Source organism: Centropristis striata, chromosome 9 (genome assembly GCF_030273125.1).
Source record: "Centropristis striata isolate RG_2023a ecotype Rhode Island chromosome 9, C.striata_1.0, whole genome shotgun sequence".
In the NCBI taxonomy this organism is placed as follows: Eukaryota; Metazoa; Chordata; class Actinopteri; order Perciformes; family Serranidae; genus Centropristis; species Centropristis striata.
The window spans coordinates 10,900,034-10,921,084 of record NC_081525.1 but is presented as its reverse complement, the minus strand read 5'-3'; the positions used below and the strand labels follow the sequence as shown (position 1 = coordinate 10,921,084).

Sequence of the window (21,051 nt, the reverse complement as noted above, 5' to 3'; positions counted from 1 at the left end):
TTTCATAGGGAGCTCTGTGCTTATGCTCTAAATGTATACCTTATCAAATGTAAACATGTCACATTTGCTCCAGGTTAAAGTGACTCATGGTCTCTGCACATATTACAAAACAGTGCAACAATACATGCAAAAAAGGACTATTTACACACTGCAACTTATACACAGTTGCACCGAACATATACATTTCTTATACAACATATACAGTGCATAACAACCAGTAGCCTTGGCGGGAAAAAGATTGTTTTTAGTATGGTATTTGTAGACCTCTGATGCAAGTCTGCAGCCTGCATGTTAAAGAAGATACCCAGCAGCCTGAGCAAGGTTATTCTCTCTCTGGGAACACCACAGTGGAAGCGTCTTACTTAAAATGTATATTTGCCATTTGAAAAGTCAACATTGTCTTTCAAAAACCAAAGTGACCCTATCAGCAGGACAATACTCCTGACAGATGAGTTATATTCCACATGACCACTAGAGGTCCTTGTCCATTAAATATAGACCTTTTTAGTGTTCGAGCAAATAACTAGTGTGATCTTAGTTATTGGACATTCATTCATTCATGTATTCATTCATTCATTATCCATTAACCGTTTATCCGAACATGAGTCGCGGATAATAATGAATTCATTTATTAAACCTAGGCTGGAGCCGATCCCAGCTGACATTGGTTGAGAGGCGGGGTACACCCTGGACAAGTCTCCAGACTATCACAGGGCTGACGCATGGAGACAGACAACTAATGATGTGCCAATGAAGCCTCATGAAGCATTTTCTTTATTTTCTGAGCCCACTAGTTGGCGCTCTATGTTCAACAAAGGACTGAAAGCACAATTAATTACTATTGCTTGAGCCTTTTTCTTTAAACCAAGAGCACCATCTAGTGGGCTCAGAAAATAAAGAAAATGCTTCATGAGGCTTCATTGGCACATCACTACAGACAACCATTCACGCTCTCATATACAGCTACGGCCAATTTAGATCTAACTTAGGAGCTACACGGTGGTTTAGTGGCTAGCACTCTTGCCTCACAGCATGAGGGTCGGTGGTTCGACTCCGGCCAGCATCACTCCTTTGGAGATGTCTTTTGGCCTGTGGCTCTACTGTGTGGAGTGTGCATGTTCTCCCTGGCTGTATCCCAAAGTCAAGGAAGGATTCTACGTCATCGACAGCTGAAGGACTGTCCCAAAGTCCAGGATCCTCCAGAGGTCAGAGTCCTTCTTTTGCTCAAATTCCAAGGATGCATGTGTGTATCCTCCGGGTACTCCGGCTTCCTCCCACAGTGCAAAAACATGCAGCTTCGGTTTAATTGGTGACTCTAAATTGCCCATAGGAGTGAATGAGAGCGCGAATGGTTCTCCGTCTCAATGTGTCAGCCCTGCGATAGTCTGAGACCTGTCCAGGGTGTACCCAGCCTCTCGCCCAATCTCAGCTGGGATCTGCTCCAGCCCCCCGCGACCAGAGTGCAGATAAGTGATGATGAATTAATTCATTAAAACCTAGGCTGCATGTTTTGGACTGTGGGAGGAAGCTGGAGTCCCCGGAGAGAACCCACGCTGACACGGGGAGAACATGCAACTCCACACCACCCTGTAGCCCTAATTGGTGGGCAGTTTCACAAAAGTCAGCAGTCAACTGTCAGGGCTTTTTAATTTACAAAATGGTGTCTTGAGAGGAAATTCTTGAACATACACAACAGTATGTATGAGCATTAGAACTCTTTCTATACTCTGTATAGAAACCCTCATGAAAACCATGCAGTCAGATTATAAGATGCAGCCACCAGCCAGTTCCCAAGAATTTCCATTTAACTGCCAGCATGATGTGAGAGTTGATTAATGTTATATTTGGACATGGCACATGGTTGGGATGAATATTAGTGCTGTGCTGTAATGTGACTGTATATCATTAAACAGCAGAAATGAGTCAACTGTTAACAATTTTACCAAACAGTTTTTACTTTGGTAGCTCTCCCTTTACATATATACTGTTCATAGCAGTATTGTTTTTATAGATTTTCAGCATCAATGTGATGCAATGCGTTGATTTTTCGGGTTCTTAATTAAACAGATTAGCCAAAAAACAGACATTAGCATCTGGTAATGGTTTCTCGATTAAATTTCCAGGAAATATATTATATCACAATAACAAAATTATTTTTTTTATTACTACCCTCCATTTCATATGAACAGAAATGTTAATGTACCTCAAATGTTGGATCACATTTCCCATGATCTCCAGACAATTTTTTTTACTGTAATGTTACGACTGCTTGCAATGTATGGGGATACTGTAAGTATTAAAGCATTTCAGTTCATTTAATCAATGCTACAGTGAATCTTTCCTTATTCTGAGAAACAAACATGTTGATATCCAGCCTGTTCTCCCCTCAGAAATGTCAGTAAAGGTCGTGTGTACAGGCAGCAAAAAGCGAGCGATATTTCCGTATTTCATCGTCTGCTGTAATCTTGCTGATAAAGTAGTGATTGATAGGGGCGGCTGTGGCTCAGTCGGTAGAGTGGTCACATACTGATTGGAAGGTCGGTGACCATGGTAGCCTACATGTCGATGTATCCTTGGGCAAGATACTGAACCCCAAATGGTTCCTGATGCTGCGTTCATCGGTGTGTGAATGAATTCCCAATGGTGGCAGGTGGCACCAGTGTGCCCTGGTAGCCTCTGCCACCAGTATGAATGTGTGTGTGAATGGGTGAATGAGCGCAGTCTGTAGTGTAAAGTGCTTTGGATAAAAGCGATATACAAGTGCAGTCCATGCGGATTCCCGCATTCGGGCTGTGGATGGGTCGAATTTTCGTATTTTCACACAGGAGAGCGGGGTTCGAGTCCCGTGTGAAAACAAAAGTAAATTATTTTTTACTATAACTTACGTTTTTTACGGAACTTGCGGTAGTCACGTGACCTTTGTAAGTACTTCACTTCAAGCATTTACATACATTTATTTACTGTTCAAACTGTCTTTTATAACGCCTTACCAGGATTTTTTTTGCCCTAAACCTAGGTCAGTGGTTGTTATAACATATATCCACAGAAAGACTTTTTACAACCACCAGAGTGTGCAATTTTCAGAATGCGCCGCAGTGTTGCCAACTTAGCGACTTTATCGATATATTTAGCGACTTTCAGCCCCCTCTAGCGACTATTTTTCAAAAACGCAACTAGCGACAAATCTAGCGACTTCTTCTGGTTTTATTGGAGACTTTTGGAGACCCGTTCATACTCTTCTTAACAAGCTGCGAGCCTCCCTCATCCCAAAGCACTCACAAGTGGCCCGTTCCTCCTGCAGGAGTCTCTCCCAGCTGCAGTCAGAGCAGGAGATGTTAACCCTTAGTGTCCAGTCTGCACATGAATCGGCATGCTAGAAGTCACCACTGGCTGGTTTACAGTCAGTGTCTCTTTTGGGTCACTATTGCCGGTCCTGAGGCCGGATAAAGGAGGACGGTTGGAATTGTGACAGAAGACAGAACATTTGTAGTTCTAAACATTTTTAGGGTTTTTTTTTCTCACTTTTTGTCTCACCCACGACATTATTCCTCTCTCCTACAGCGTCCATTACAAGTACATGCACATTGTAAATTATGCAAATTAGGCGATGACGTCATTTAGCGACTTTTAGGACAGCCAATAGCTACTTTCCTTACTGAGGAGTTGGTAACACGGTGTACCGTGAGCAGTGATACGTGTCGTAATTTGTGCTACTGACACACGACCTCTTCTGTCGTTTAGGTTTGGAGAACTTGTTGATGTGTGTGCAAAAAGGGGAACCCTGACTTCAGTCCATGTGTTCCTGTTTTATCCGGATGAGGGTTGGGGGGTACCGGCTGCCTCGGCCCTCCCTCCGTAGAATGTATTCACTAAACTGGGAAGAGTCCGCTCCAACGCCGCATGAGCCTGCGATCCAGAACCCCCTCTGCTGTAACCGCTCCAACACCTGCAGTCACACACCAACAAAAGGAGACTTTAGATGTTAAAGAGTACTGCTTGGGAAAAATGATGGATCTGGTTCAACATTTCATGGATAAATTTGTCACTTATGTGTAGATTTATGTGCCCTCCGCCGGCTCACACTGAGGATAATTTGCATGAGTCACACCTGGGACTGGATGAGGCTAAAAGCAACACATTTGCTGCACTATTTTTAGCTTTAGGATTGTCTCACATTTTGTAAAAAACACTAACACATACCATCAGGATATAAACTGGGCAGCATGACATCTTTTAAATGTTTTATAAAGTTTAGAGGGGGAGAAAAAAAACACTCAGACCAAAACAGAAGTGGCGAAAACGAAAAGTGTATTAAAGCTGATGTCAGCTCTGTAGTTATAGTTTTGCTGATTTTCAAACATCAGAGCAGCACAGATGGATGACATGATATGAGGGGCCGTATAGGCCATAATTAATTCCTTCCTCTCAATTACACAAAAAATACCTCTCACATACACAATTTTACCTCACATTCACATTTTTGCCTCTCATATTTACAATTTTACCTCTCACATTTACAATTTTACCTCTCACATTTACAATTGTACCTCTCACATTCACAATTTTACCTCTCACATTCACAATTTTACCTCTCACATTCGCAATTTTACCTCTCACATTCACAAAAAACACGTATGTGAGAGGTGTTTTTTGTGAATGTGAAAGGTAAAATTGTGTATGTGAGAGGGAAAAATTAATTATGGCCTATACGGCCCCTCATAATATAATCAACACAAAACCTAACCCTTAAAATGTGAACCCAGAGTGTGTTTTGTACCTGGACAGAGTTGAGGTGGCAGTAGCCATTGAGCGGGAAGCGGGTGATGTGTGTGGAGTCCTGGCTCCAGCTGGGGTTCAGGGAATTAGACATGACGTCTCTGACCTCGGGAAAAACCTCCTCGATCATGGCGCGGTGGGCGCTCACACTGATTCTCTCGCCGAGCTCCGGAGCCACATGAATCACGACACACTCGCACTCCTTACACATGGCCCCGCATTCATGCTCAGTTCTCCAGCGCTCCAACTCGGTCTGCAGAGGAGTGAGCTGGAAGAAACTGGCCTCTTCATACAGCAGGGAGTATTCCTGCAAGCACAGAAAACCACAGACAATATCCATGAAGACAAGCTCACAAACATACACACAGACAGAAGAAAAAATACAGAAAAGAGTTTTTGTTCCCTGTTCCTGAGCAATTGTCACCTCACCTGCCACCTTTGGATCCTGGGAAGACCCTCCCCCTGTTTAAGGTAGCATCTTAAACATAACTAAAACAGGAGAATCCTTTTTTGACATACAGTACTGTGCAAAAGTTTTAGGCAGGTATGAAAAAATGCTGTAAACATAAGTAAGAATGCTTTTTCAAAAAATAGAAATGTTAACGGTTTATTTATTTTTTTATTAATAAACAAAATGCAAAGTGAGTTAAACAGAGGAAAAATCTACATCAAATCAATATTTGGTGTGACCACCCTTTGCCTTCATAACAGCATCAATTATCTTAGGTACACTTGCACAAAGTCAGGGATTATATGGGCATATTATCAGGTGTGTGATTAACCAAGTATACCAATCAGGTGTGAATGATCATCAGTTAAATACGTAGGTTGAAACACAATCATTGACGGAAACAGCTGTGTAGGAGGGATAAACCTGGTGAGGAACAGCCAAAATCTGCTTCCAATGTGAAGCTACTGGGGATTTCCACCGGACGCGTTACAGCAGCAGCACGTCTCCACAGCGTTTTTGCTGCGTCTGTCAATTCACACCAGGCGCGTTACAGCAGCAGCACGTCAATTTAGCGAGCCGGCCGTATACACGCGAGATCACGAGATCGCGCGATAATCCTGACCATACGGGAGACCGCAAGATCCCGTGATAAACTTTAAACTCTATTTATACAGTCTATGGATGAACTGTGTGTATAAAGTAAACAACAACAACAACGACAAACTTACTTTGCTTCTCTGAGGTGAAAGATATGTTGATCTGACCATCTATCCTTATAAAAACAATATGTTATGTCATAAATGATTGTATGATGTTCCACTTCAACAATCAGTCTCTTGTCGTCCATGTCGCCGATCCTCTGAGACCCTTTGATTGATTGATTGATTGATGATCTGGTGCCCCGGTCATAACATAATGTTGATGTGAAGTAGTTTTAGGCTGCATGAACTGCGTATTGTGTTTTATTTTGAAAGGGGCGGAAGTGTTTTACGCTGATTCTGAGTCGGACTTCCTGTCTGGTGCGATCTGCTCTCTCTGCTCACGCGATTTGGCAGCGTCTCGCGGAGAAATAGAAGTCCTACCTAATGCTCGCATAGAGACGCTGACATGACGCTGCTGTAACGTTATGCAGCGCGCCCGGTGGAAATGCTCTCATTGATTAGAGTGTTACCTATTTGCAACGGCATACGCTACGCTGACGTGACGCTGCAGTAACGCGCCCGGTGGAAATCAGGCTTTAGACCTCGTTCAGACTGCCAGCCAAAATCCGATTTTTAGCCCATCCAGATTGGAACTGGATGGCTCTTTTGAAGTCTGAACAGTCACAAATCACATGAAATCCGATTTTTGCGAACCGGATCGAAACCACCTTCGGGAGGCAGTTTCAGATCACATTTGGAAAGATGCGTCTCAGTTTGAACCGCTCCAAACACTCAGATCGGTTTTGACTGTTCGTGACGTCACTCTAGGCGTATCGCGGGCATCGCGGAGACGAGGTGTCCACCGGCAATGATTTAAATCAGATTCGCCTGCAGTCTGAACGAGGCCTTAGGAACTTAGGATACTTATTGTTGAGGTTTTCCACACTTTTCAAAAAAAGTGTGTTTCATGTCACAATCCAAGGAGGTGTGAGCTGTTGTTACCCGGACATTAACTACATGATGCCTCCTTGTATCTTTGACCAGACTACAGACAGTCCAAACCATAGTGATGTGTGTTGGAACGAATAAAATAAAGCAGCAAAAATGTAGAACCATGGAAAAAATCTGACAGGTCATGGTCTCTGGGCCGCTCCAGTTCTCTGCAAAACATGGGGGCATGAAGTTCTCTCGCCTATAGCAGCTTATACGTACAAGCATATACTGGTATACATATTTGTAGCTCCATATATATTTTTCATTATATACAATTACTGGGGTTTGGAAGCTTAATTCCTGGCCACAACTTGCCCAAAGCACACAAACAGCTGTTTAATGCATCTGATGGGGGCTGTGTATTCAACAGAACATACCAACACAAACTAGGCAAAGTAAATGTCATTCTGCCTCCCAGACACACCTGCATAGGGTGGAGGACAAGTCAGAGGATAGTGTCATTTTTACTTTTTAAATAGAATGTAACTAATCAAAAGGGATTGTTTTGAAATCCCAAGCACAGTATATTAAAAAAAATACCAGTGGTGGAATGTAAGTAAGTATGTAAGCCTAAGTTACTTTTCAGGTTGATATTTAACATGAAAAACATGATCAATTTAAAGTAATTTCTTAAATTAAACCTCACAACACTGAATTAAGTAGTTAAAATGAACCCTCTCTTTACAAAATTAAAATACTGCTTGCACAAATGCATCAATACAAACAATGTATTAATATATTTGGGAAATATAAAACAATCTGAGTAGGTTCATTGTGCATAATGAGTACTTTTACTTTTGATACTTTAAGTATATTTTGATGCTGATACTTTTGTACTTTTACTTAAGTAGGTTTTTACTTGTAGTGGAGTAATTTCACAGTATGGTATTAGTACTTTTACTTAAGTAAGAGATCTGACTACTTTTTCCACCACTGGTTAATACATATGGGATGTATTAACTATATGGAATGTTATTACAATAAATAAAATATATGACCTACATACAACAATATGACAAAAGCATGCTAGATTTGTGCCCTTTAGCAAGGCAGTGTTCAGTTAATGACAACATAGTGATTATACAGGGTGTCTGAAAAGTTCTGAGTCATAGGGGTTAACTCTCTCAAAACTCACTGACAGTTTCTGTACTTGATCTATATGTATTTTTGGTTTCTGTCATGTTTTTGTCTGCTGTGTAATTTATTTTCTGTATTGTTCCTGTTTTTAATATCTGTCTCCTATGGACCCTGAGTCTTGAATAAAATTTGATTGATTGATTATAAGGCTCAAGTGACAGTTAAAGTCTTTCATGACAGTCTGGACAATTAGTTTCCTTTTGATTGTGACTGTTCAGACACGCTGCAGTAGTAAACAGTGGTAGTACCTGATCAAAGCTCTAGACAGACACTCACTTTGAAGTCATCAGGGATGAGGAGCTTTGAGGTCCGGAGGAAGTTAAGTATGTAGCGGAACATGGGGCCGTCTCGATCAATAAAGTAGTGCTGCTTAAGACTATCCAACACAATTGGCTCTGTCCCATCAAAAAGACGACCGATCCTGTCAGAAACAATAAGGAGGAAAACAGAGAGGCCTCTTCATCAAACAGCCAATGAACCAACTGATTGGAGGAGCTAGAGGTAAACTTAAACGCACTGCAGCAGCTGAATGTTCAGTCCTTGCTGACTAAAAACAAAGAAATAAGACAGGGGAACATAAGACAATTAAAACACAGTTAAAATAAATTTAAAACACAATGAAACATAGAAAATTATAAAAATAATACTGCATGTACAATGCATGGTGGTCATCCAAATGCCTGTCTAAAAAGATAGGTCTTAAGGTGATTTTTGAAAGAGTCCACAGAAATAGCATACCTTTGTGTATGTGAGAGGTATTTTTGTGAATGTGAGAGGTAAAATGTGTATGTGAGAGTTAAAACTGTGAATGTGAGAGGTATTTTTTGTGTTATTTAATGAGTTATGGCCTATAAGGCCCCTCATATCTAGTTATGGTGTGCTCACATTAGCTAGCATTAGTCACTGTTCATGTCAGACTTCTAGACTGAACAAAGATCTGCTTGATAGCTTATAAATTCAACTTTTCGAGGGTTGTTAGAGGAAAAATTTGTTTTTTCTTTTTTCACACAGTCTGCTTTTAGATGCTTTAAGCAATGTCAGTGTCAGCAATGTCAGATTTGCATTGGCCAGAATCCAGATAAAGGCAGTGAAAGTAGATAAGTTCATGGACCACCAGCACTTAAATGTATTATATGAAAATAGTGATACCATGAGTGAAACAGGGTAGATATGCTGATGGCCACTTGGCCGATTTAGAGTTTCCTGACCTCTATTATATTTGAGCTTTTAAAGCAAAATGAGGAAAGTAATGTTGTTCCGCAGGGAGCACACATATGTCAATAAACTGCAGAAGCATTAGAACTCATGGGGGTCAAGATGAACAGTGAGTCATGGGAACATCTAAAAAAAACCCCATACTATTTGTATCAGCAGATAAAAACAGTTAAGTGGTGGTCATGAGGACTGACGGATGATTCTCAGAGCAAATCACATAAAATGTAGGTTGTAAATGACCTTCAGCAAGGTTCTTTGTGGTGTATTTATATTATATTTGTATATTTTTTAGGTGTTTTACAATGTTGTGGTGCTTTTATTTTGAAAAGATGCTGTCCAGGGTGGAACGGGCGCTATTATTGTGAAGGTAGTGACAGGAAATAGAAGGTGGAACGGTAAAATGAAAAACAAACGGTAAATAATAACGAGTGCTTCATACGTAAACGTAATTCATATAAAGTTGATATAAAGCGTCAAAAATGCTTCTATAGTGGCTGGCTGACAGGGACACTAGGTTTGTTAAAGTTTATTTTCTTCTGCCATACATATTAGTGGCTATTTTTGTTGTCAACGATTGTAAAAGTGTTTATTTGCTAAAGCGCTAATGCTAATGTTTGCTATTATTTTCCATTCTCGTAGCTCTTACGGTGAATTCACAATGTGGTCACTGTCTTATGCCTGTCTTATTTTTATTTTCATGGAGCTACTGTTGTGAATAAATCCCGTAAACCATCAGTATAAGAGCCAGGGATGCTACAAAGGTAATTAGATATTTCTGCAATTTAGTCCATCTCTTGTAGTTGGATAGTCTCGTATTGTATGTTGAATTTGTACTCCAAATATTCAGCAAAAACACATTGCACTACATAATGGCTATCCCCGAGCTCTAATTTTAAGGGAAAAGGCCTTCAAAGTTTGCATTGAATTTGTTGGTACTTATTTAAAAGAATCAAGACATGCTTGAACACACACATACTGTTGTCCCTTTGCACACATGACTTCATCTAACAAATGCTCTCCCAAACTCACATGCACGCTCATTAATATACAATTTAAATGAAACCATCTGAAATGGGAGGGCAGGCTGGGGCCACATGTGTTTCTAGGGGTTCTAAATATTAGAGGTGGGGGAAAAATCGATACAGCGTAGTATCACAATATTTTGCGTTGCAATATTGTATCGATTCATGACCAACAAGTATCGATATTTTGCTTTCTGGTGAAGCCTCATGAAGCATTTTCTTTATTTTCTGAGACCACTACATGGTGCTCTTGCTTTAAAGAGAAGGCTCAAGCAATAGTAATTAATTGTGCTTTCAGTCCTTTGTTGAACATAGAGCGCCATCTAGTGGGCTCAGAAAATAAAGAAAATGCATTGGCACATCATTAGCCGTCAGTATTTTCGCCATTTTTATACTGGAGATACTGCTATCATATAAACTAGAAGATCTAAGGAATCTATAGGCACCATGTTTGTCAGGATATCGAGTGGAAATAACGCTGCAAAGTTTTTTCAAATTCAGAGCAGTGAAGCTTAAAGTTTTTGAAAGTTTGATAAAATGCTGCAGTTGTTGTTGTCCATACATGTTTGATATCAGTTCAGTTCAGTTTGACTGAATACTTTGTTGGTCAGTCTGTGGGTTTGACTCTCATTGTGGAGAAATACAAAGACTGAAGTGAGATGAACAGACTGAGAATTTTCTCTTATTTGACAAAACAATTCTTGATAGAATTTAATTTTGTGGACAGAAAATGCAGTTAAACAGTTAAATCACAATATATTGTATGGCAATACTCACCATATCACAAAATGCTTAAAATCGCAATAATTTCATATAGAGACAAATATATTTAAGGGATAGTTTTTGAAGTGAGATTGTATGAGGACAAACCTACACAAAACTTTACTTTGATAATTAATGATGTTTAGTTTTCTGGCTTGATCAGTTCAGTGTTTGCCTTTTTAAATTAATCGACAGTTAAAGGATGACTACAATGATGACTTATACCAAACAACTTGATTTAAAGTAAGGTTAATGGTGTGTTTTCAGGGATAAAAGCTATTTTTATAGAGGATGTGTGTCTCACCGTGACTCAGGATACTTTGTAAGAGTAGCCAGGCTGCTGGTGTACATGTGTCCTCCTACATCGATGTGGACGGGTGCGTTTGTTTTCGTGAGCTGGGCTGGTGTGGGGATGCCGGTGGATCCCACTGGAGACACTGGAGACGCAGAGACCAGCTGCTGACTGGACATACTGCTGCTGTGGCTGCCACAGCTGTCCTGTGACACAAAAGACACACAAACCCACACACATAAACACAGCACTGTAAAAGTGAATTTAAAGGCTAAACATTTATTACGCAACTGTGATGGAGAAAATGAACCATCTTAAATCTGTGACTTCATTATCTTAAAGCTGCACAAATCCACATTTTCATTAACTATGTATGTGTAAGATATAACTGTGACAAATCTAAAGAAAAACAATCACCAACTCTGCAGTTCTCCTCAACTCTATCAAGTATTTAGTGCCTTTCAGCTATTTTTTTGTTTGTTTAGTTTCACACATTGGAAGCCCCATGTACAATTTGTGCCATTAGTCATTTAAAAGGTACTATAATCATCAAACATTTCACAGAAGTACAGTAACTTTAAAGTTGCATTAATATTTTAAAACTAACAATGGATCAACTTACTGTGGTGGAATGTAACTATGTACATTTACTCAAGTACTGTACTTAAGTACAGTTTTGAGGTACTTGTACTTTACTTGAGTATTTCCATTTTATGTAACTTTATACTTCTACTCCACTAAATTATGAGGCAGATATTGTACTTTTTACTTCACTACATTTATCTGACAGCTCTAATTACTTTTCAGGTTGAGATTTAACATAAAAAAAACATCATAAATTTAAAGTGATTGGACTTTTTCTTAAAATTAAACCTCTTAACAGTATATTAAGTCGTTAAAAAGAGCCCTACCTAGAGAAAACTGAAATGCATCAATAATAATACAATAATATATTTGGAATATGTACGATATAACACTGTAATTTGGTCCATTCTGCACAACAAGTACTTTTACTTTTGATACTTTAAGTACATTTTGATGCTGATACTTTTGTACTTATACTTCAGTAAGTTTTGAATGCAGGACTTTTACTTGTAGTGGAGTAATTTCACAGTGTGGTATTAGTACTTTTAAGTAAGGGATCTGAATACTTCTTCCACCACTGTGTAATACAAAAAATGTCATTGGTAGAGACAAACCCAGACAATTCCCACAATTTCTTAGGATTTAGTGTTTTTCAGTTAATTTATTTGGCGTTACTTTCAGTTCACGCTCACAGCTCTTGTCAAACTCATTTCCAGGTGGCTGTGTTCAGCTAAATAGACAGATCTTTCCCTCAGGAGTTGGAAGAGAGTGAATATTGAACTTATATTCATTCGTGTGTGCTTCATATCTGTTGGAAAGTGTGTAAAGTGAGGCAAGTTTGTGTTTAAACCTATACAGTCTATGGTTTAAACATTGTTCTGGTGCCCCAAGTGGAGAGATGAAATCATCACTGCAGCAACAAACATCACAGAGGCCATATAGGGCTGAACTGGCACAGAAAAAAACAGCCCTGGCATTTTACCCTGACCGGCCCACCACAACTGATTACACAACAACTATATTAGCTCTCCCCTGAATCAGGGCTTTCCTGTCCTACATGGAGCAGCCCGCCAGTAGGGAATAGTAACCAGCTAGGGGGGTCCGGGGGGAGATTTTTTCCCATAAAAGCCCAGATTTTGTGGCCTCTCGGACATTCTGATGCCACTAATCCATCATAAAAGGCTCAAGCAATAGTAATTAATTGTGCTTTCAGTCCTTTGTTAAACATAATAAATATAATATAATATAATATAATATATAAATATATATTTTAACAAAATAAAGAAAATGCTTCAAGAGGTTTCTTTGGCACATCACTAGTTGGTGCATCATATTTTGAAAGTCTTGTAAATGCAATGGTGGCTTCTGTGCTGTTATTTTGAAAGCTACATGTGTTTATCGACAGGAAGTAAAACATACGGATACACTCATCTGTCGATTTTTCTCTCGTAATTCACTTTGTGACTCCTATGTGTTTCTTCTCCTTTCTTATTTGATGATGGGTTGATTGACAGCCGATGGGCCCAAGGAGGAGAGAGCCTAGGCTCTTGGCCCTCCCTCTATCAGTTTTTAAGTAAGACATGACTGATTGATTGATTGATTGATTGATTGATTGACAGCAGAGGGGGCCATTGGGAAATCAGTCAACCAAAAAATAATAATAATTAAACAAGGCCCTAACATGTTAGTGTTGATACAGAATTATATTTTGGATTATTTGTCCAGGCATATTTGATGTCAGACAAGTGTCTCTATGGCTCCTTTTTTCTTCAATAAAACCAACAAACTCTGGCTGTCTGACCAACTCGGTAGGAAGTTTTTTAGATAAGTGCTGATGATTTCGAATCACAGCTCTCTCAGGCAGCTTCGTGACTGTCAGAGCTCCAGCTACCAGCCAGATTTCCTTGTAGCTACAGCTACTTCTTTACAGTGCCAGGTGCCTGGCAAGAAGCAAAGCGTGAAGTTCAGAAAGAGGCAATTGGCAGCCTGGTGGGAGGCCAGAGGTCTGGGAACAAAAGGTCGACTGGCCTGTTGTGCTGTTTTCTTTAATCCTGTTCCAAACCTGTTCAGCTAGACTTCATTGTCTTCTGTTCAATTCTGGCAAGGTCTGACCTTATGTTAGGCAATTTTTGAATCTACTCTGAACTGTTTTCTGTTTGCCCATCAGCGTTAAGAGGTTTATTGCAGGTTTTCTTAACTACTTAGTGTTCAGACGACCTGCTGGATATACTGATATAATAATGAATATTTGTGCACACTGAGGTCCCTAAACAGGCTTTGAATTACATAAACTGGGTATCAGTGGAAAGCTGAGACTCTCTTGGATTCAATGAGGCCAGTTCTCTTCATGTGGGATGATGTTAGTCATCAGTAGTAGCCAGTTCATTGCAGTGAGGGCATTTCTTGAGTCTCGACCTCAGTGTATAAAATGAGCTCCTGTGACCTCTAGGATAATCACAGCCTCATGAAACTTTACAACCACAAACTAGAGACCTAGAGCCTTCAGAGAATGTGCAGCTTTCCTAGGTATATTGACAATAAGGGTAGTTAGAAGAACAGCATTTTGAAGAACAGAAGTGCTCGTCATCCAATCGCTGAAAATACAGAAATCTCCAAAATGACCAAAGTTTTTGAACCCAAATCTCAGCATGGATTCTTCTATGTTGTTCCAAAGATCTTGGCATAATTCTGTTATATTCTGGAGGCTTTTTAAACCATTTTTTATTCATTCTCGATATGAATAAAATTGCATTATTCAGCACCAAATGTGTGTAAACAATGGTATCAACCCAAAAATTGCTGCAAAAGCTTACGGGACACAGTTGAACATGGAAATGGACTTCAGATAGCAATGATGTTATGACCCCTTATACACCTTAATAGGTTTCAATAAATAAATAATTAATTAATTAAGTAATTATACTAAGATATTTTTGACCAGAACAACTTGACACACAGTGCTGAGCTTCATCTCAAATTAATATTCAGGTTCACAGCTTTCAGATGATATCAACCACTTCTAAACATCACCACTAAAAATGCACTGCCCACAACCACCAACTCTAAAAAAAAAAAAAAGGACCTTGAACACAATTTTTTTATCAAAACACTGACATAATCACTTTGTTATTCTGGGGTAAAAATGTGAACAAACAGCAGACACATCTGCAAGATTAGCATTGATGTGGAGATGTGTTTCTGTCCACCTGAGAGGTAAATGTTTAGCTCTGTTTAACTGTTCTTTGGCGGCTACATGCTTCACTTTGTTTGCCAGCTAGTTCCTGACTGTGTATACACAATCTTCCCAGCAGCCAGCAGCAGGCAGACACTGGGCTTTTTGAGCTTTTTCTATGAAAACTGCTGCCAGCAGAGGTTGGAAACAATGTTAATGAGAGCTTTGAGACTGAAGCAAATTGTAAAGTTTAGGGGTATAAAACCAAAACAACAAACACTAAACCTCCGTAAAGCATTTACTCAAGTACTGTAATAGTAGTACAATTTCGAGGTACTTGTGCTTTACTTGAATATTTCCATTTTAAGTCACTTAATACTTTTACTTCACTACATTTTGGGGCAAATATTGCACTTTTTACTCCACTACATTTAGCTGACAGCTTTAGTTACTTTCAGGTTTAACATGATAAAAGTGATCAATTTAAAATAATAACAATAAATTAAATAACACATTTTTTATGAATTAAACCTCATAACAGTATATTAAGCAGTTAAAATGAAGCCTATCTTTACAACATTGCAAACATAAATTAATCACAACATTATTTGGAATATATATTTCTGAGTGGGTCCATTCTGCATAACAAATACTTTTACCTTTGATACTTTAAGTACATTTTGGTGCTGATACTTTTGTACTTTTACTTCAGTAAGTTTTTTCAATGCAGGGCTTTTACTTGTAGTGGAGTAACTTCACCATGTGGTATTTGTACTTTTACTTAAGTAAGGGATCTGAATACTTCTTCCACTGATAGTGACTCGATCCACTAAAAGTTTATAGCCTACAGGTGAATCTCAATAAAATAGATCATTGAAAGTTTATTTATGTCAGTAATTAAATTCAAAAAGAGGAAATAACACATTACATAGATCCATTGCACACAGAATGAAATATTTAATGTCTTAATTAATTTAATTTCTTCTAATTATAATGATTATGGCTTACATTTAATGAAGACCTAAAACTCAGTGTCTCAAAAAATGTGAATATTACAAAAGACCAAATTTAAAAAGTATGTTTAATATGGAAATGTTGGCCTCTGAGAATTATATCCATATGACTCAATACTTGGTTGGGACTATTTGACTTGAACTACTGGAAATGGACTTTTCCATCATATTCTAATGTATTGAGATGTACCTGTAAATATCCATGTGTGCATCTTAAAGTGACTTTGCTTCCGTTGTTTATGGGATTATCTCTTAAATCATGCAAACGGCAGAAGAAATAAGAATCTCTAAATTGAATATCTCCATCAGTTTTGTAGGAGCAGATCTGCACACAGAGCTGTCTCACACACGGTGCGGATGGACGGAGTAGAGGCTTTACTTTTGTCTCGCCTGCGGCACATTTTACGCACGATCACACACAAATGCTGCTGAAAATGAAAAACGAGCACATTTCTGGTGTTACCTGTGTGGCCACAGCGACAGGGGACCGCACAGCTGGTTGTGTGTGACTGTGGGAGTCCGGGGCTCTTGCAGGCACCGGCTCGCTTTCCTTCTCCTTCACGGGCGACTCCACGCGTGCCCCGAGGCGCACGCACACCCTCTTGGCGTGGGGAGCCGGGTCCTCCTCAGCGCTGCCCCTGCTCCTTGTTGTTGTTGTTGTTGTTGCTGTTGTTGTTGTGTTTGTTGTATCTGCTGCAGGTTTCAGATCCTTAGCGTCGCTGACCCGGCGCAGGTACGGGATCACCAGCTGCAGGTGGGACTGCGCGTGACCGTTGACCGTTTCCGAGGCAACGTAAAGCGTCGTCGTGGTCGGCCTGGATCCCGAAGCACCCACGATGCTGTTGAGCGTTGCTATGGAGACGGCGCCGATGCAGTGGTTGGTGTAGGTTTTGGACAGCTTGGCAGCGCGCGACAACATCTGCATCCTCGTGCCCAACAGGTTCTTACCGATAGCTTTGTTCTCGTACCACGTCATGTCGCTCGCGCAGCAGTGGTCCCGGGGCCGCTGGAAGAAAGCCCTGCACAGCGGGTTCCGTTTGGACACGTACCGGACGAAGCTGGCGTACGGACACTGCTCCGAGCCCGTCTCGTACATCCGCGGCAAGGTGTCCTCGTCCGCGTCCGGGCGCTTCTTGGTCCAGGCGGCGGAGCGGGACTTGTGGTACGGTCCAAGAGCTTTAAAATACACAAACTTTCTTCCGTCCTCATCCACAGCCAGACCGAACGAGTCCTCCTCCAGCTCGCGTTGGTTCTCCCTGCCCCTGGTGCAGAAATACATGCAGGTCTCGAACCAGACTTTGTTGAGCAGCCCGAACGGCGTGTCGGTGTTGAACACTGAGGACTCGTACAGTTTCCGCAGGTCCGAGCGCGTGATAGCTTGTTTCTGCACTACGGGACCGGCGCCTTGCTCCTCCAGCCTCCGGATGACCGCGGCCAGGGTCAGATTGGCGCTGCGCAACTCCGGGTCTTTGGTGAGGTCCAAGGTACGGCAGTAGGGAGGCTCGTTCAGGTACCGATTCAGAGAGCTCCGGATGCTGATGAGGGACGACTTGCTATACAACTGACCACTTTTGGAGCGCGCCTCCGCGTAAAAGGAGCGTAGCACCGTGCATAGCGCCTCCTTGTCCAGAGTTTCAAAGTCTGGACTTTGGGCTTTCTCACTGAGGTACTCCCTGAAGATCCTCACCGCATACCGGGTTGCCAGGCGGGTGTTCTCGCTCAGCCTGTTCCGATCTGACCGCTGAAGGTCTCCCTCCAGATGAGCCTCCAGCCCAGCGGGGATGCTGCTGAAGGGGTCCGCCTCTCCCTCTTCCTCTCCTCGGTCCATACTCCGCATAACGACCGCTCGTATCTCCGCGGCGGAACCGCTGGAGTCCAGCACTGTGCCCCCTGACTCCCACTCCAGCTCCACAACCTCTCTATCGGACTCCTCGTCCTCTTCTTCCCCAGTGATCTGGACCTCCTGGATCTCATAATCTTCCACCTCATTCTCCTCATCCCTGCTCCTCTCGGGGCAGCTCATCTGCTCCTGCTCAGTGTCTCCGCTGGCAGGCATTCTCGCCATATTGCGGTCTGTGAAGCAGTCCTCCGGCAGCGCGCATGCGCTATATTGGACCGCAGCGCTGAGAGCCTTTTGTGTTTAAGTGACCTTCAGCCGTGCACTCGGTTTTTTAAGGCACGGGGAGCGCGCGCCGCGGGAGGGTAAATTTGGAAGCGCGCTCCCTGTCAAAAAGGCTGCAGTAATGGACTGCATATTGGACCAGCAGCATGAACACTGTGTGATGTGTTGAACAACAGCACTGCACAAGTGTGACCTCCAGTATCATCATGAGCCAAACAGAAACCATAAATGTGGCTTTAAAATCAGTTTGATGCAAATATGATGAGTATATGAATGTTGGAGAAAAGAGATCATGAGAATCCATTCAGCAAATACAATTGAGTTCAGTTAGATTTGAAGAAGAGGAAGAGTACAGGCAGTCATTATTGTCTGAGAATTAAAAAAAAAGCTTCATCACACACACACACACACACACACACACACACACCATTTTATTATCATTATGTCTACAAATCTACTTGCTGCCCTTTTTTATTCTTGTTTTAATGGTTATATCCTGTATTCATATCGATAGCTGTTTTGTGTATGTTGTATAAGATGTCTATTCAGTTACTTGTCTGTTTGTCGTATGTTAAATATGCATGATGTTGGCTGTGTGTTTGTGTGAGTGTTCATACTGTATGTGGTCTGGGACAAGTGGTGCAGTCTGATGGCTACAATATGACATAAATATTATAACAAGAGCTATCCACATGCATACTTTTTTTAACCACCAAAACAAGCAACAAGACCAACAAGAAGAAAAATCTTCATACTGCAGTAGCTTTGTCATAATTAAGAAAGAACTTTATAAACTGCAGTCTTTGCGAATGAAAATCACATGCAAGAATATAAACATGAAATGCAGTTTTTCCCATTATTCGGCAAGTCAGAGTTTCCTCATGCTTGTGGTTTTGGGCCCACAAGGAGTTGTGGAAACAAGGTTTGATATTAACACAGCTGGTTATTTGGTTAGTTTTTAGTATTGACCATCTTTAGTAGTGGTGTTAATCAAATGATTAACAGCACTACTAAAGATGGTCAATCATTGTTATCCGGGTTCTCCAGCTTCCTCCCACAGTCCAAAAACATGCAACTTAGGTTAATTGGTGACTCTAAATTGCCCGTAGGTGTGAATGAGAGCTAGTCTCTATGCGTCTCTTGCCCAATATCACCTGAGATCGGCTAGAGCTCAAGCTCCAGTTAAGGATAATGAATGAATGAACTATTGGGCACCTAATGAAGCTGCCATGGCATACATCTGCTATGTGCACTTAACCTAATGGAAACTTGGAGGCCATGGGGCAAACAGTGAGAGCACAGAGGCCAGTATTTGGGGATTGGGTTGGGGATATTGGGGTTGTCAGCAGGGGACCACCAGCAACATTTTCTGTCTTTGAATAGGTTATGCCTGAAAGATTTCTAATACAATAACACATCTCTTCATGACCTTGAAAATAAAATTCAAATGTGAGTGATACTCTTTTCAGCAAGCATAAAAAATACATTTGTATGAATGAACTAATGTATTTAGACTTAAAAAAGGGCACAAGAAATTGTCAAGGAATTAGAGGTGGGTGGAAAAAATCTATATGCGATATTTTGAATGGCAATATCATATTGATACATGGCCGCCAAGTATCGATATTTAGCGTCATTATTTTGGCCGTATTTGTTTTTCCGGAGGCTGTAGTGGGCTCAATTTTATGAATAAACTGGAGATACTTGTATCGTATGAAACTTGAAGATATAAGGAATCTATAGGCACCATGACACCACTGTGTCAGGAGATCGTGTTGAGAAGTTGTCAAAATTACGCTGCAAAGTTCGGGGTTTTTTCATGTTTCATTCAAAAAAATTCAGAGCAGTGAAGCTTAAAGTTTTTGAAAGTTTGATAAAATGCTGCAGTTGTTGTCGTCCATACATGTTTGATATCAGTTCAGTTCAGTTTGACTGAATACTTTGTTGGTCAGTCTGTGGGTTTGACTCTCATTGTGGAGAAATAAAAAGACTGAAGTGAGATGAATAGACTGAGAATTTTCTCTGATTTGACAAAACAATTATTGATTTAATTTAATTTTGTGGACACAAAATGCAATTAAACAGTTAAATTGCAATATATTGTGTGGCAATACTCACCACATTGCAAAATGCTTAAAATAATATTGTATCAAGACTCAAGTACTGGAATAAAATCGTATCATAGGGCCTCTGGGGATTCACACCTCTACAAGTAACCATGACATTGTTGCTAAACCATTATCAGAGTCAGTTCACAGTCATGGGAATAATCCGTTCTGTGGGTCTGGGAAAGGGAGTTTTGCCAAGTCTGAGAAAATATTTCAAGTGGGACATTAGGACTGCATTTAAACATAACTTGAGTAAAGTCTGTTTGGATCTTACACATTTTTATCAGGAAGCTTGTGGTAAAACTTGGTGCTGAGAAATTAAGTTCATTCTTGACCCCAATGAGCTTGGAAACAGAAGGTGCATTTAAGAGCTGTTCTGATCATATCCAGTGGTGGAATGTAACCAAGTACATTTACTCAAGTACTGTACTTAAGTGCAATTTTGAGGTACTTGTACTTTACTTGAGTATTTCCATTTTATGTAACTATACTTCCACTTCTACATTTTAAGGTAAATATTGAACTTTTTACTCCACTACATACAAATCATGATCAATTTAAAGTGATAAGATGTTTGTTTTTTTAATTAAACCTCATAACAGTATATTAAATATTTAAAATGAGCCCTACCTTGAGGCAATTGAAATCCTGCTTACATAAATGCATCAATACAAATAATCGAATAATATATTTAGAATACATATAAAACAATCTGCATAACAAGCACTTTTAAGTTTGACACTTTAAGTACATTTTGATGCT

General features: G+C 40.4%; 1 protein-coding gene across 1 annotated transcript; it reads right to left on the bottom strand.

The window, feature by feature from the left end:
• Positions 1-3,315: 3,315 nt before the first annotated feature.
• On the bottom strand, positions 3,316-18,124 carry LOC131977828 (uncharacterized). Its single transcript, XM_059341271.1, has 6 exons — positions 16,797-18,124; positions 16,523-16,697; positions 11,302-11,495; positions 8,275-8,419; positions 4,778-5,083; positions 3,316-3,946 (listed from the first exon to the last, which is right to left on the bottom strand). Exons 1-6 carry the CDS (start codon positions 18,122-18,124, stop codon positions 3,788-3,790), a joined length of 2,307 nt encoding a protein of 768 aa, XP_059197254.1. The 3' UTR covers positions 3,316-3,787.
• Between the last annotated feature and the right edge of the window lie 2,927 nt (positions 18,125-21,051).